Below are 15,919 nucleotides of genomic sequence, written 5' to 3'. Positions count from 1 at the left end.
AAGACAAGTACAGTGATTAGCTACGCCAAGAGTCTCCAAGAGTCTAGGGTGCAGATAGATAGAATGGGAGATGATATATAAAGATCACAGACAAAAAAACATCTAACAACACAGGTGAGTGAACAACTACAGACTTTCCATGTGAGAGAATTAAGTAGCAGACTTACTGCAATCATGTATTTGACATGATCTTCCATTTTGGTGCTTTTCTTTGCAGTGTTTTCCAGAGCCTGGACAGAGTTAAAAAAGCATTGAAGTTACATTCTTTGTTTCATCATCAACAAACTGAAGATCTCTCTTAAAATCAAAACACAACCTACTACTACTAATCACTTATAAAGTGCTGAAAGGCATACGCAGTGCTCTACATTTTGACATTTATAGACGGTCCTTGCTCAGAAGAGCTTACAATCTACTCTCAAAGAGGCTTTTAACTGGGCCTTGAACACTGTCGGAGACGGAGCCCACCGCAGAGATTCGGGCAGCTTCCCACACCACACAGAGGGGGAAGGAGAGAGATACCAGATTGCAGGGGTGGGGGGGGGCTCCAATGCAAAAGCTGGCTCAGGGTGCCACAGTCCCTTCAGCCAGCCCTGTGTCACCCCCTTTCTGGCTGTATCTGCACTGTACCTTCTATTATCTAAACAGCTTCCTCAGGCTCACCAGCAGGAAACAATCCCAGACAAGATCCCATTATGGAAAATGTAATGGTAATGAGGCATGAATGGTCAAAACTAAAAGAAATGTACTTTACTAGTGAATGATAAAACTTGACATAAGAGTTTATAATGGACTAAATGAATAGAATTATTGTGTCTGTCCAGTGATAAATCTCTGACTTGGATGACTAAGAAACCCAATGCATAGCTTCCGAGTCTTTCTAGTTCATGCTATAAGAAAGAGATAATGATTACTGCGGATGAGCAGACGATGGGCCGTTTCGCCTTTATCTGCCATCATGTTTCTATATATCAAATCACACACAATTTTCTAACCTATACATCTTGTTCTAAGCTTTTCTCATCTTTGCAGGAGAGTATGGCATAATGGTGAGAGCTACAGCCTCAGCACCTTGAGGTTGCAAGTTCAAATCCTACACTGCTCCTTGTGACCCTGGGAAAATCATTTCATCATCAACTGCCCCAGGTACATCAGATAAGAGTGTGAGCCCACCAGGACAGATAGGAAAAATGCTTGAGTACCCGATTGTAAAGTTGCTTAATACACCTTGTCCAAGCAGTATATCAAATTCCAATCCCTTAATATGATGAAAGTTTAGTTTTAGGAGTCACACTATTCTATTGATAACCCATGACACATTATTGTTTACAACGTATGAGAAAATTTACACATAACAACTCACACACAATACAATTAATCAATAAATACAGATATTAACAAACAAAAGATCAAATATGAAATGCAATATCAATTAAACCAACATAATAAGTGATCAAGGTTTGAAAACCGACGAAGGTATGACCAATGAAGCTGGAATAATTCAGACCACTAGGCAGTGGGGAGTCGAAACATTTCTCCCGGGACGTTTTATGTTCCCTGGTTAACACTCTCCACATAAAACACAAAAAATGAAGGGTGGGTCAAGGGTTACCTCATTCATGAGCCAATGCTCAAAACCTAACCTTAGACCAACTCAAAGGGTGAAAAGACCTTAGTCACCCCTTTAGTGCCCTAAAGTCCACACACTTGGAGCTCAAAACCATCTCATTGCTCCAAGCTTTACGTGTCAATTCATCATCGGATCAATATGGTTTTGAGCTCCAAGTGGCGCCGCTGAGGATCGGAGGAGTGTGTGGCACAGTGGATGGAGCTACGGCCTCAGCACCCTGGGGTTGTGGGTTCAAACCCCGCCGGCTGCTCCTTGTGACCCTGGGCAAGTCACTTAATCCTCCATAGCCCCAGGTACGTTAGATAGATTGTGAGCCCGCCGGAATAGATAGGGAAAATGCTTGAGTACCTGATTGTAGAACCGCTTAGATAACCTTGATAGGCGGTATATAAAAGCTAATAAACTTGAAACTTGTGCAAGTCCAAGCAAACCGAAAATGGAAGGACATATTGGCCTCTTTTATGCGCTTAAATCTAAGGTTTTCGAGTGAAAAAAAAAAAAAAAAAGAAAGAAAAGCTTATATTTCAGGAGCAGCAGAAGGGTGCCGATGTGTGTTTGTATTTCCAGGTTTGAATAGGCATGCGCACAACTTTCATGTACGTTCTTCTCCCTTGCACAGCGCACATATAATTTGTACATTGTTAATGTTGAGCATTAGGAAGTTATTTTTGTGTGCTGGCTCCGCGGTATTTTCTGGTGGGATTCTGAGCAGAGACAGCCCTACTATGGCGTGGCTTTGGGTTTTTCACACATGGCTCTGCCTTTCAACCTGTACCGACTCGTTTATGGCAATAAGGCTCTACAATGAGTCTCCCACTCATGGATCCGTCCACAAGCCACCCTGCATTCATGCTACCTATAGCGTTACCTTCCACCCCACCCCCTCCCCCCCAAAAAACCCTTATGACATCTAGACAGGACACTGCAAGGAATTTACTCCCAGAGGGACTACACCAAACTTGAGACTACCTCTACTTCAGGAAACAAAGTGAAAGCCCGGTTCTTCTCCCTAGCCTTTAATACATATGGGGTGATTAATATACACTCATTCTACACCTGGACTAGCTTAGATCAGTTCCTTATATCTTGCTTAACTGTACAAACTGTGGCTTGAGTTTAGCCACCCATCTATTTAAACAAATGGACTCTGCACACCCATCTTGACCCCATCTAATATCTGCCTTTGGCCACTCAGCTATATGATAAATATAATAGCGATACTTTTCTACAATACAGCTTATGTTATTTGAATGTTATAATGTGCCTATTAGATGTTTCATAGGTATTATGCAGACATCATATTATATATCTCTGCTATTTAAGTATATTTTTAAAACTGTTTCGTGGTATTTGTATTATTAAGTTTCAAGTTACTGATTTTATTTGTTTATTATTTGGTCTTTTTATTACCGTTATGCTGTTAACAAAACTGTACGTTTTATGTTGAACTGTACTTGCTGTACACCACCTTGGGTGAATTTCTTCATAAAGGTACTTCATACATAAATAAATAAGGAGCCGAGCAAAGCCCAACATTGCACCCCAAGAGCTGTGGAGAAGACTGTAGGAGAACAACAGCTTGACCCATAAAGAATAGGAGTGGAAGAGACAAGAGAAGAAATTTGCCAAGATTAGAAATAATATACTCCCATAGAGCCTTACAGTCAGGTTTGTCCGCTTGGGCTTGTTTGGCGAGTCTACATATGCCTTGGCTAGCAGGGGCATACTCATCATTGCCATCCTCATCTGTTTGACATGGCTGGAGGCTAAGAGACAGAAGAGCACATGATCAATCTTTAATGTACAAGAATATAAGAATAACAGCTCGCCCAAAAATCAGCAAGCCAATTTGGGCATGGATCACTATCTGCGTACAACCAATTAGTTAGTAAGCTATTAAGTTAATAATTGGTGTTAATTGACACTCTTTTGGGTTTACACACAGATCTGCCCTGCACCCAATTCTATAAAATATGTGCCTAATTTTTATAGCGTGCAAATCAAAAAGGGTGTGACCATGGCAGGGGTCAGGGGCACTCCTAGAAACTAAGTGTGACGTTACAGAATACCCCTTAAGTGACTGTGTGCCTAGTGAGTAAAATTCAAGCAACAACATTTTCACACTTAATCCAAACCCATTCCCATCTCTTCTGTTATTTTTTTCCCCAACAATTCAGCAAACTGTATGGACTATTTTCAATTGAAATAAAAAACTAGAATCCCCTAGGTCATTCAATTTAAAGCATAGAAAGATTTTTCAAGGAAAACTGAAAAGCAGCAACTGAAAATAAAAAAAAAGTTACAGTATTTTTTTTTCTCAGTATAGGTCCATAAACATAGTATACTTTAGACCAGAGGTGTCCAACCTTGATCCTGTCAGCTTTTCAGAATCTCCCCAGTGAATATGCACGAGATCTATTTGCACGTATTGATTCTGTTACTCGTATATACAAATAGATTTTGTGCTTATTCATTGGGGAAATCCTGAAAAACTGACTGGGCAAGGTTTGAGGTTGGACACACCTGCTCTAGATTAGAGAATGACATGGGGACAAATTTTTCCCCATCCCGGCAAATTCTTTTCCTGCCCCTGCTCAATTCCTGAAAGCTCCGTCCTCATCTGCATAAGCCTCAAACCCTTTAAAATCCTTAAGTAGCAACATTCTAGAGCTCAGATTGTGATGTCATAATGCCTCATTCCACCAATGCCTAAGCTCCGTCCTCATCTGCACAAGCCTCAAACCCTTTAAAATCCTAAATAGCAACATTCTAGAGCTCAGATTGTGATGTCATAATGCCTCATTCCACCAATGCCTAAGCTCCGTCCTCATCTGCACCAGCCTCAAACACTTTAAAATCATAAGTGTCTGAGGCTTGTGCGGTTAAGTCGGCGCTTACAGGGATGGGACAGGAAAAGTGACAAAACTTGTGGGGACGGGATAGGAAAATTGAGTTTCTGCGGGGACAGGGAAAAATTTGTCCCCGTCTCATTCTCTATTCTAGACCAAATGCATCAGTAGCTCTTTTACTGTGTCCCCTCAGTACCTTAAGCACCGCTTAACAAAACCCTGGATGCATTATGGCTAACATCTGCAGGCCGCTCTCAACCAATTGTGACACAGAGCTTCATCTAGAAAAGTCAGCAGAGCGTCTACCCAAAGTGAAGCCAAGGATCTTATGTTTACAGTCACTAAGCAAATCAAAAATGCAGCTTCCCTAGGGGGCTCGACTGTGTAGGTGGAAAGCACTGATGCATAGAACAGTAGCTACAGTCTCAGTCTGAGGGTCCTTTCCACAGCTGTTTCCCTTACAAAAAGATAACTGAAGAATCTCCAAGAGACAAAAAAAAACCTTAGGATTTCGTTTTCTTAGGAGGTCCTGAAAGCTGTTAGCTGCCCCTACCAACCCCTCCCCATTCCACGCATCTGGGCATAAACTACTAATCATCCCTGCGAGTCATCTTTTCCCTTCTTTAATGAAGGCTGATAAGTGAAACAGGACCTACACTTTGCAAGATGTTCTCTCTCATCATTCTACATCTACCAGACACACGAACAAGCAGAGCCACATAATTTTCTCCTGCCATTCTGTCAAAACAATAGGCACAGAAAGCTTGAGTCTTAAGAGTTATCACTCCAGAGAGTATGCATGACTCATCTGCCCCCAAGAACACCCTTACATACGAGTAGCCTCCCTCTGCTAGTACACTATCACTCCTGCGGGGATAATCTACACAAAAATTTTTCTATAAAAATTCTGCCACCTTTGAGTAATAATTAATCGAAGATGCGAAACAAACAAACAAAAAAAAAACTTTTACTACTCATAAGATACAAAATTTTGTAAAATATTTGAGCGCCTCAATTGCGCAAAGCAACATTTTCCTTTTCGAAAAAGTTGCGCAAGATGAAAATACGCCTCAAAATGCCCCCTGGTCGTGCCCTTCAACTGCAAACAACGTTCTTACTCCCGCTTCATACCGAGCCACTGGAATCAGATCTCTTGAAGGACTCCTCAACTTTAGGAAAGCAATAAAAAACATCTCTCTTCAACTAACTCTCCCCCCACGACCGATGGATCAAAAGAAATGTATATTAGTACTAGATCCTCGGTATATGTCACGTTAGACTAAAACTTGTATTGAAACATCTTGAACTGCAACTATGGCAAATTCAATCTGTAAATTGTGTATTATATACATTGGTATTAGATCCCTAGTGTGCCTCAAGTTAGGATAAAAAACTTGTATCGAAAAACTTTCCTTTCTGGTGGGCAAATTTGTGCTCCAGCTATAGATATGAAAAAATGAATGCCGATAGTTTGGGGCACAGTAATTTATTTAAGCTGGTTTGGGGGCCGTTGACATCATATATTACCTCACTCTAGTAGGTCTTTGATTTTGAGTCAGTTTTGGTTTATTTTCGTACAGACCCAGGAAAGGTTGGGGGGGGAGGGGCTATTTCTGTCCTAATTTGACTTTTGAGTATGTCCATCTGGGGTGGGAGGATATTTTTAATCTGAATAGGGTAAGGTTATTGGGATAGTCTATGTTTCTGTTTTATTGAATAATCATTGGGTGGGGGGGGGGTAGAAAATGGTTGGTTATGCATATTTGTAAGTTGAATGTGCTTTTATTAACTTATTATATGATATGATATAAGAACATAACATAAGAACATAAGCAGTGCCTCCGCTGGGTCAGACCACAGGTCCATCTTGCCCAGCAGTCCGCTCCCGCGGCGGCCCGAACAGGTCACGGCCTGTCTGAGTCACCAGAAGGGGCCCCCTTGCCACCTTGGTTTCCCATTGAGTCTTATCTTCCCATCGAAGTCCTAACCCTCTGGTCTTGCACATGCACGACCTGGTTGGATTTCTATACTTATTACTTGGTTTGCTTTCTATACCTGTGTTACATCCCAGCACCTCTCTCACGATCCCCCTATCCCTCAGGAATCCGTCCAATCCCTGTTTGAATCCCTGTACCGTACTCTGCCTGATCACTTCCTCCGGTAGCGCATTCCAACTGTCCACGACCCTTTGGGTGAAGAAAAACTTCCTTGCATTTGTTCTGAACCTATCTCCCTTCAGTTTCTCCGAATGCCCCCTCGTGCCTGTTGACCCCTTCAGCCCAATATTTGTGTATTGCACTTTTGAAGTTTAGAAAATCAATAAAGAAAAAAAATACAAAAAACTTGTACTCTAACTATGTTAAATTGTAACCTGTGAATTGTATATTATGTATGTTAGCCTGTAACCCATTCTGAGCACTTTGGGAGAAACGGGACAGAAAATGAATTAAAGAAATAAATAAAATTAGTTGTATTTGTGGAAAATGGCTTCAGTAGATGCTGCCTTTTAATCAGAACCCTAGCATCCTTCACCATTCAGGCTCCCACAGACATGTGTTTCAAGAACACAACGATATTTAAAGAGTAGAAGATGGAAAAGGGAGACTCAAAAAAAAAAAAAAGACACTAACGCCCATTTGGCAGCTTCCTTTGCAATGACTCCAGTTGCAGCTGCTTCGACACCAGACTTAGTTTGTTGATCTGACCCTGCTGCTGTGTCAGAAAGTACACCGTGACCGCCTGTCCAGCTATCAGCAGAGCCACAAAGATTGAAATGCCGGAGTACAGCGCTCCCCGTTTCCACGAACCCCTGTGGAAGACACAAGAAACAAAAAAAAAAGGAGAGATCAACGTCATGCTGAAGAAATACACTTCCAGACCAATTCGTAGGCAAACAGCTCAAAATGGGGGTCCTTTCACTAAGGCGCGCTAAATCAATTAGCGAGCGCTAAATGGGCTAACACGTTAGTAAAAGAGGCTCACAAACTACCCTCCCCCCATTTTTTTAATAAAACTGTATCGCCAGTTTTAGCGCCAGCCATGGCAGTAACAGTTCCGACGGTCATAGAATTCCTACGAGCGTTGGAGCCGTTACCACTGCGGCCGGCGCTATAACCGCACTATAGTTTTGTAAAAAGAGGGGTGGGGGGGTAAATTTGTACCTGAGGCAATGGAGGGTTAAAAAATGTCCATTATATACCTACGGGCTTTTTAGTATTTAGCGTGCATTAATTCTGTTAGTGTGCACTAAGCTTTGGTTAACCCTTTCAGGACCAAGGGACATATTTGTCCCATAACTTTAAAATCCTATAAATTTTGATTGGGATAGTCTACAGTTCTAAATTTGATATGTACGGATTCCATATGATACTGCCTTTATGTAAACAAACTGGTTCCGACATTCATTCATTAGCGTCGTTGCCAGATGGACGAGAAGATTCACTTGCCACACTGTCCATAAGCCAGAAGTGTGATTTTTTTAAAAAAATAATATTTCACAAAAAAAATCAATTTTTTGGCATCTGCAAGCCCTTTTTACCATAAAAATGTCATCAAAACCACAAAAATTGGCCTACGATCCTTATGGTCCTGAAAGGGTTAAAGCTTCCCAATGTGCTTTCACACAACAGCACAGTTAAAGGGAAAGTAAAATATTCAACTGGAGATTTGACTTCTCATAAGGTACTGTACTTATTTTTATTTTGATGTTGACTAGCCACATCATAATACAACTGTAGTTGAATAATGCTCAAAACAGATTTAGGACAGTCTCTCTCTTTTTTTTTTTTTTTTGCCAACTGCATAGCTACCCTGACAATGGATGAAAATCACCTGCAGTCCAACTAGCGAGAGTGAAATCACCATGGAATATGTACATTCAGCGCCACTCACTACCCAGATAGCAAAGCTGACTATATGGGGTGTATTTACCAAATGCCGTCACTGGTGTTTTAAAAACACACCATTTGACTATTGATCCGTCTGTGCTTTGTTTTTATCTATATTGTGATCTCTTGCTTTTCTGTTGCATCGCGCCTAGCACCCAGCCTGGCTTGTGATGCAAGAAATGGCTAGTGTGATCAGGATTTCCAAAATCCATTTGCCAATTTCCATGGCTGGCAGGCAGATTTGCAGGGTCCTGAACCCCTAGTGGTAGCACTAGACTACTAGAAATCACAGCTACCATTTTGAACCTGGAGCCAGCACTAAACAGGAATGATTAGGGATCACTCTTACCCATCCTATTCTAAGCTATTCTAGACCAGCATTTCCCATTCAGGTTTTCAGGATAACCACAACAAAATATGCATGAAAGATATCTGCATATAATCAAGTTCATACATACTCATTGAGCACAGGCAGTCCCCGTTTTACAAACATCTGACTTACATCAGACTCGTACTTGCGAACAGGGGTTCTGTTCTACCTTTGATGTCCCAACGGGCCCCTCTCCCTTCCTTCTGAGTCCCAACAGGCCCCTCTCTCCCTTCATTCTGTGCCCCAAGTACATGCCTCCCTCAGGTGGGTGTTTATCTTCTGGCCAGCTCCCTCCTCCTTCCAGCCAAAAGTCGTGGGCAGTGGCTCTTAAGCACATCCTGCAGCTGAGCTGGAAGTCTTCTCTCCAACTTGGGAGGAGCTTCCTCAAAGGGAAGACTTCCAGCTCAGCCGCGGGATGCACATAGGAGCTGCAGCCGGTGGATTTGTGCAGAGAAACCACTGTGGCTGGAAGGAGAAGGGAGCTGGCCAGAAGGTGAACACCTGCCGGAGGGATGCACATACTTAGGGCACAGAATGAAGGAAGGGAGAGAGAGGGGTGTGTTGGGACACGAGAGGGAGGGAGAGGGGTGCATTGGGACTCAGGAAGGAAGGAACATAAACTTTGGACAAAGGATGGAAGGAAGGAGGGAGGGAGCATGAACTTGGGACACAGAATGGAGGGAGGAGAGCATGAGCCATAGGATGGAAGAATGGAGGGGTTGATGGAGAGAATAGAAAGGGTGAATTGGGTGTCTGAGAGAGAGGGATAGAGAGATGGTACACATGAGGAGCTGAAGAAAGAAGAATTGTTGGGAATAGGGAGGGAGAGAGAATTATTGGACATGATGGTGGGAGAGGAGTGAGGTAGAGATGAATGGGCGAGTGGGGCAGCATATCTGAACAAAGATTTGCCTTCCTCTACTCTGTGAAGGGTACAATTATAAATGTTATTTTTTTTGTTTGTTTTTGTTGTTGTTGGTTTTTTTTTTAAGTGATGGTGGAAATGTTGTTTTATAAACTCCGTCAAACAGATTTGAAAGAGAGCTGAATTTGAAGATCCTGGGTTTGTTGTTTGGCACAAAATAGAAACAGAAATGGATCCCTTTTACATCTTGCATCGTGTTATAAACATGTGCAATAGCTATAGCTCTGAGCTGTAAACAAGAACTTAAAGAAAAACCACTTCTAAAGCCACTGTAACACCACAGGGACAGTAAGATATTTAGAGAACAGCTTAGACACTAGACAGTCCTACCCAGCAACTAATGATGTCATCGATCAATAGTCCTATTAAAACTAGAATGCTGGGCTGCACATATTTTCTGCCTATGGTAAATAGAACAGGGTGTTTCCAGGCCAGGAATGAGAGTATAAGAGCTTTACCATTGCTTAAACTGGGACTCAAAACAATGCCTGTTGCTTTTTCCAGCATGTCCGTCACCCATTCATTTTAGTCTACATACTCTCTGTCCCATCCTAGTCCTCTCTACTGAGATTACTAAGGGCGGGGTGCTCTAAAATCACTTGTTAAAATCCTGTGGGTTGCTGCAGTGCCAATAAATTGTCTAATTTGAAAATGGCGATCAACGTTGAAACAATTTTGCATGCAAATTCGTTTTTGCGGTAGTCGGACATAATTCCATCCTATCAGTCATTGGAAAAGTGACCGACAGGTCAGGGGTGTGGGGGAATCCGGGTGACTGAGGCAGGAGGGTATGGGCATCCCTCCTGCTGTTTTTTGAATAAGGTACAAGGGGGGGAGGGAGGTCGGGGGCATGGGAGGTCCTGGTGACTGAGGCAGGAGGGAGTGGGCATCCCTCCTGTCGATCTTCATGGGGGGGGGGGGGGAAGAGGTCTAGTGGCCTAGCAGGTGTCTGAGGCAAGAGGGGCATGCATAAAACGCACCTTTAACACATGCATATATGATCCTCCTCCTATATGATGATGTTATTTCAATAAAGGTAGACACTTACTGGCACTTCCAGACCTGTCAGTAATTTTGTGAATCGCAAAGCGATGTTAGGGCATCAGTCAGAGTGTTCGTTTTAATATTAACGACCTACATTAGTTTTAGTACTAATGACTTCGTTATACCTCATTTGCATAGCAGAGTCAGAGGCTGCAACAAACTTATAGAAAATCCCGCCATTATGTGCATCAATCAGTAAGTTACTTTGATGCTAAACTGTTTCAAACTGGTTTCGCATTGATCATTACAGGCACGGTGAGTTTAGAGCAGGGGTGTCCAACCTTTTGGCTTCCCTGGGCCACATTGGCTGAAAAAAAATGTTTCTGGGGCCGCACAAATGCGCAAATGCTGCAGCAAGACAGAGGAGGGAGCCAGCAAGACAGTAAACACTGCATCGCCTTCGACCGGGGCCACACAAAATACTTCACGGGGCCACATGCGGCCCTTGGGCCGCAAGTTGGACACCCTTGGTTTAGAGCATCCAGACCTAAATAGGTCAAGTTATCAGTTAGCAGCATGTCTGGACTTCTACACCCAACAAAATACCTTTGCTAAGTAGCTCCTTTTTCCCATACATGCTACAGTAATACATATTTAAAATGAACAAATACAACATCTGTAGAAACAAATAAAGCCTATATACATTAAGTTATACATTTTTCTTGGACCAACCTAATAGATTCTGCCTTCATCAGGTCAAATAAGCAAATGGCAATATTGATATACATGACATATACAGTACAATATTCTTATATCATCATCATTTGCTCATACAGTCCTGCCTTGAGGAAGGAGGTTTTTGGCCTCTAAGAGTCAAAATATCTATTAAATAAAAAAAAAAAAAACAATTTTCTGTTGGAATTTCTTTATTTTTATTCATTAAACACCCTTTTTACAAAAATGTAGTGCGGGTGCGGCTTTTAGCGCCAGCCAGGGCGATAACAGCTCAGACACTCATAGAATTCCTGAGCGTCGGAGCTGTTACCGCTAAAAACCGCACTACAATTTTGTAAAAGGGGGATAAGTGCTTTGAAAATGAGCCCCATATGTTGCTTCAGCACATGATAAAATGAAGGTTGTTTTGTCAAATAAGGTCAGCTGCAAGCAGATTGAGAACAGATTTTCTTTTGAGTTGTTAGTTTTAAGGCATTTTGTGTGTTTTGTTGTTGACTGTTTTTGTTGATTGTTAAGGGGGAGGGGTTTGTTTTATGAATTTGTGAGTACTTTTTGCGCTTCTAGCATGTTTTATTTATGTATGTTAGATTTTTGTTACCCACTTAGAAATTGTGGATTAACGGGTTATAAGTATTTAATAAATAAATAAAATGAAAACAAAAACCCAAAGGAAGCAAAATATAATTTTTACCCTATATAGCCCTATAAAAAACTACTACAAACAAGCAACAAAAAAAGGGGGGAAGAAGTTAAAGAACCAAAAAAAAAGACCACAAAGGAACAATAAAAGAATATTTCCTTGGCTGGCTGTCAGGTTTTTAAACTATTTTTCCCACTTTTATTCATAGATCAGCTGGAAAAGTTCACAAAATAACTTTGATGTGTTGCTACAGGCAAATAAATTACATAAATAAAAGACTGCAGACACTTTAAAAGTATGGCAATACAAGTACTGTATTGAGTAAGAAAAAAATATATTAAGTAAAATTGTGATTGTGTAGCAAGACAATTCACAATTTATTAAAATAAAGCTATATAGAATTTTTCCAGGGTTAAGTTTTGTTATTACAACAAAAAAATAAATCAAATTGAAAAATATTACTGAGTTTTGCCAAGCAACATGATGTCATACATGTATTATTTTCTTTTTTTATATATTCTTTATTAATTTTCAAAACTACAACAGTGCAATACAACCAATGCAATCTCATAGTAATACAATAAAAGCACATTCATGTTCATAATCATCCATTCCCCCCCACCCACCCAAACAATTATCATTCCATATAACACAAACATATATTATCTTATCTATTCTGAATAATGATATCTTCACACCCATCCCAATTATAAATATTCAAAAATCAATTTATGACATAAAGAATCCCTCCCCCCTCCCTGCTCTGGATATTCCACAGTCAACAAACAATTACAATGAGGTAACATAAGATGCCAATGGGCCCCATATTAATTTAAATATATTGCCATGTCCTAAATTTTCAGCATTTATTCTTCCAAATCAATAACTAGAGCAAAGACTTGCCCACCAGAATGAAAAATTTTGGGTGATCATCTGGATGGCTATCCCAGTCATTATAAGGAAAAGACGACTTTTATATTGATTTATAAGGGGTTTAACATATAATATTGTACCACAAATAACTGCCTCGTGTATTATTTTCTGATTGGCGCTTGGGTTTGTTTGTTTTTTTGCTGCTTTTCATAAAGCCCTTCAGATTAAATCGCTTATAAGCGAATGCTGATCACCAACCAGATCATTTTGTATCTTGTCACTTTACAAACTGGAACATACTTAGAACTTGTAAAAGGTTTAACACATTTCCCATAGACATGTGTTTTGTAATGGGATCAGGCAATGTACACTGCAGTGTTGCACCAACTGGGGTATCAGAGCATCAGATTCTTTTCAGAACCCCTGATTAGATCTCTCATCTGGGAAATCTGACCTTCCACTCCCCCTCCCCACAACCCCCTCCCACCCAAATGCATACATTTAAGAAAAAAGTATGTCTGCACTCATACCTTCTTGTACCCCACATTGAGCCCCTCCCCTTCCTTATTGCCTCCATTCAACTCCCCTCTGTCCACAGTAGGGAGGATTTTCCCTTATCTCAGCAGCTCCATTGGAATCTGCTCTTTCCAACACTTAAGCTATTGCACTAAAGCAGGGGTAGGCAATTCCGGTTCTCGAGAGCCAGAGCCAGGTCAGGTTTTCAGGATATCCACAATAAATATGCATGAGATAGATTTGCATCTCAAGGAGGCAGTGCATGCAAATCCATCTCATACAAATTCATGGTGGAGATCCTGAAAACCTGACCTGGCTCGGCTCTCGAGGACCGGAATTGCCTACCCCTGCCATAAAGGGAGTACTTATTTATTTTAGTATTTATATACCACTTATAGTCTAAGCCAGTGATTCCCAACCCTGTACTGGAGGAACACCAGGCCAATCGGGTTTTCAGGCTAGCCCTAATGAATATGCATGAGAGATTTGCATATGATGGAAGTGATAGGCATGCAAATTTGCTTCATGCATATTCATTAGGGCTAGCCTGAAAACCCGATTGGCCTGGTGTTCCTCCAGGACAGGGTTGGGAACCACTGGTCTAAGCCAGTGATTCCCAACCCTGTTCTGGAGGAACACCAGGCCAATCGGGTTTTCAGGCTAGCCCTAATGAATATGCATGAGAGAGATTTGCATATGATGGAAGTGATAGGCATGCAAATTTGCTTCATGCATATTCATTAGGGCTAGCTTGAAAACCCAATTGGCCTGGTGTTCCTCCAGGACAGGGTTGGGAACCACTGGTCTAAGCCAGGGATCTCAAAGTCTCTCCTTGAGGGCCGCAATCCAGTCAGGTTTTCAGGATTTCCCCAATGAATATGCATTGAAAGCAGTGCATGCACATAGATCTCATGCACATTCATTGGGGAAATCCTGAAAACCCCACTGGATTGCGGCCCTCAAGGAGGGACTTTGAGACCCCTGGTCTAAGTGGTTTACATTCAGGTACTCAAACGTGGGTTGTTGTTTTTCTATCTGTCCTGGTGGGCTCACATTCTACCTAATGCACCTGGGGTCACATGGAGCAATTACTTCAGGGTTGTAGCTTTAACCCACAGGTGTCAAAGTCGGTCCTCGAGGGCCAGAATCCAGTCGGGTTTTCAGGATTTCCCCAATGAATCTGCATGAGATCTATTTGCATGCACTGCTTTCAATGCATATTCATTGGGGAAATCCTGAAAACCCGACTGGATTCCGGCCCTCGAGGAAGGACTTTGACACCCCTGCTTAACCACTGCGCCACACACTCCCCGCTGGGCAAAAGAGAAATTAGAAAGCACTGAAATCCGAAGTAAGGGGAAACACTAAAAAAAAAAAAAAAAAAGGATTTTGCAAACTGTTGAAACTGCACCTGATCACAATGCCTGAGTGCTGGTTCTAGCTGCATACATTGCAATCTATCTACTAAGAACACTTTTGCATTAGGGATATGTGGGGGGTCCGTGTTCTCCAGCCCAGGGATCCCCAAAGTCCCTCCTCGAGGGCCGAATCCAGTCGGGTTTTCAGGATTTCCCCAATGAATATGCATTGAAAGCAGTGCATGCACATCGATCTCATGCATATTCATTGAGGAAATCCTGAAAACCCGACTGGATTTCGCCCTCAAGGAGGGACCTTTGGGGACCCCTGCTCACTGTTCATTTTAACCCCCCCCCCCCCATCTCAGTCATATTACCTTTGCTGTCCTGCGCCCAAGCCAAGGACGGTCTCCGAGGGAATACCCTGGTTGGGCAGTAAGTCTTGCCTGTCCTCTGCCATTGTGCTGCTGCTTCCACCGAGCTGAACTCACGCTCCAGGAGTTGATACTAAAAGAAGACTCTTACGAGTTTCTCCCAAATGAATCGCCCCAGTGGGAACTGAAAGCCAACTAGACGCAGAAGTTGGAAATACCCCACAGACAATAGACGCGCCCCGCTCTCCCCGGGAGCCAGTAGATTTGCGAGAAGCCCTTGGCCGAGCGAGGAAATGAAAATTCCTATTGGCCAGCCTCACCGCGTCACTTGTTTCCGTGCAGGATTTATCAGCGATGGGGCGCTAGCGTTAGGTACGGTCCAGAACGTGTTGAAAATGATCTCAACACCAAGCGTCTTGAATTATTCTCAAATCAATTCTGCTGGAAGAAAATTCCCATTGGTGAGGCTGAGTGTGTCAGTTGTTGCCATGCGAGCCTTTATACTGATAGCCAGAACCAAAGGGCTTTATATTCTTGGGGTACTCTGGAAATCAAACCGATTAATAGATCTAGATCAATGGTCTCAAACCCTTTGCAAGGCCACATTTTGGATTTGGAGGGCCTCAGAAAAAAAAAATGTAATGTCTTTATTAAAGAAATGACAATTTTGCATAAGATAAACTCTTGCTTATAAATCTTTCCTTTTGGTGAAGTCTTACTAATAATAGTGTAACTTATAACTAAAGAAACATATGATCAAGAAACTTTTATTTTACTT

At 41.9% G+C, this 15,919-nt stretch overlaps 1 protein-coding gene across 2 annotated transcripts in view; it reads right to left on the bottom strand.

The window, feature by feature from the left end:
• The window catches only part of CD74 (CD74 molecule), a 30,865-nt gene extending 15,402 nt beyond the window's left edge, over nt 1–15,463 (bottom strand). Inside the window, exons 1-4 of one of the 2 annotated variants that reach the window (XR_004537452.1) lie at nt 15,145–15,463; nt 7,110–7,288; nt 3,293–3,396; nt 168–230 (exon numbers count right to left, since the gene is read on the bottom strand). Coding sequence is in view for 1 of the 2 variants with exons in the window: in XM_033926935.1 (XP_033782826.1) it covers nt 168–230; nt 3,293–3,396; nt 7,110–7,288; nt 15,145–15,227 (429 nt within the window). In the remaining variant the exon portion in view is untranslated. The remainder of the gene's footprint in view (nt 1–167; nt 231–3,292; nt 3,397–7,109; nt 7,289–15,144) is intronic. The other variant, XM_033926935.1, reaches the window with a different exon arrangement.
• Between the last annotated feature and the right edge of the window lie 456 nt (nt 15,464–15,919).

The sequence above is a fragment of the Geotrypetes seraphini genome, chromosome 18 (genome assembly GCF_902459505.1).
Source record: "Geotrypetes seraphini chromosome 18, aGeoSer1.1, whole genome shotgun sequence".
NCBI lineage: Eukaryota > Metazoa > Chordata > Amphibia > Gymnophiona > Dermophiidae > Geotrypetes > Geotrypetes seraphini.
Note: the sequence above shows the minus strand (reverse complement) of the source record. Positions and strands in the feature narration are given on the sequence as shown.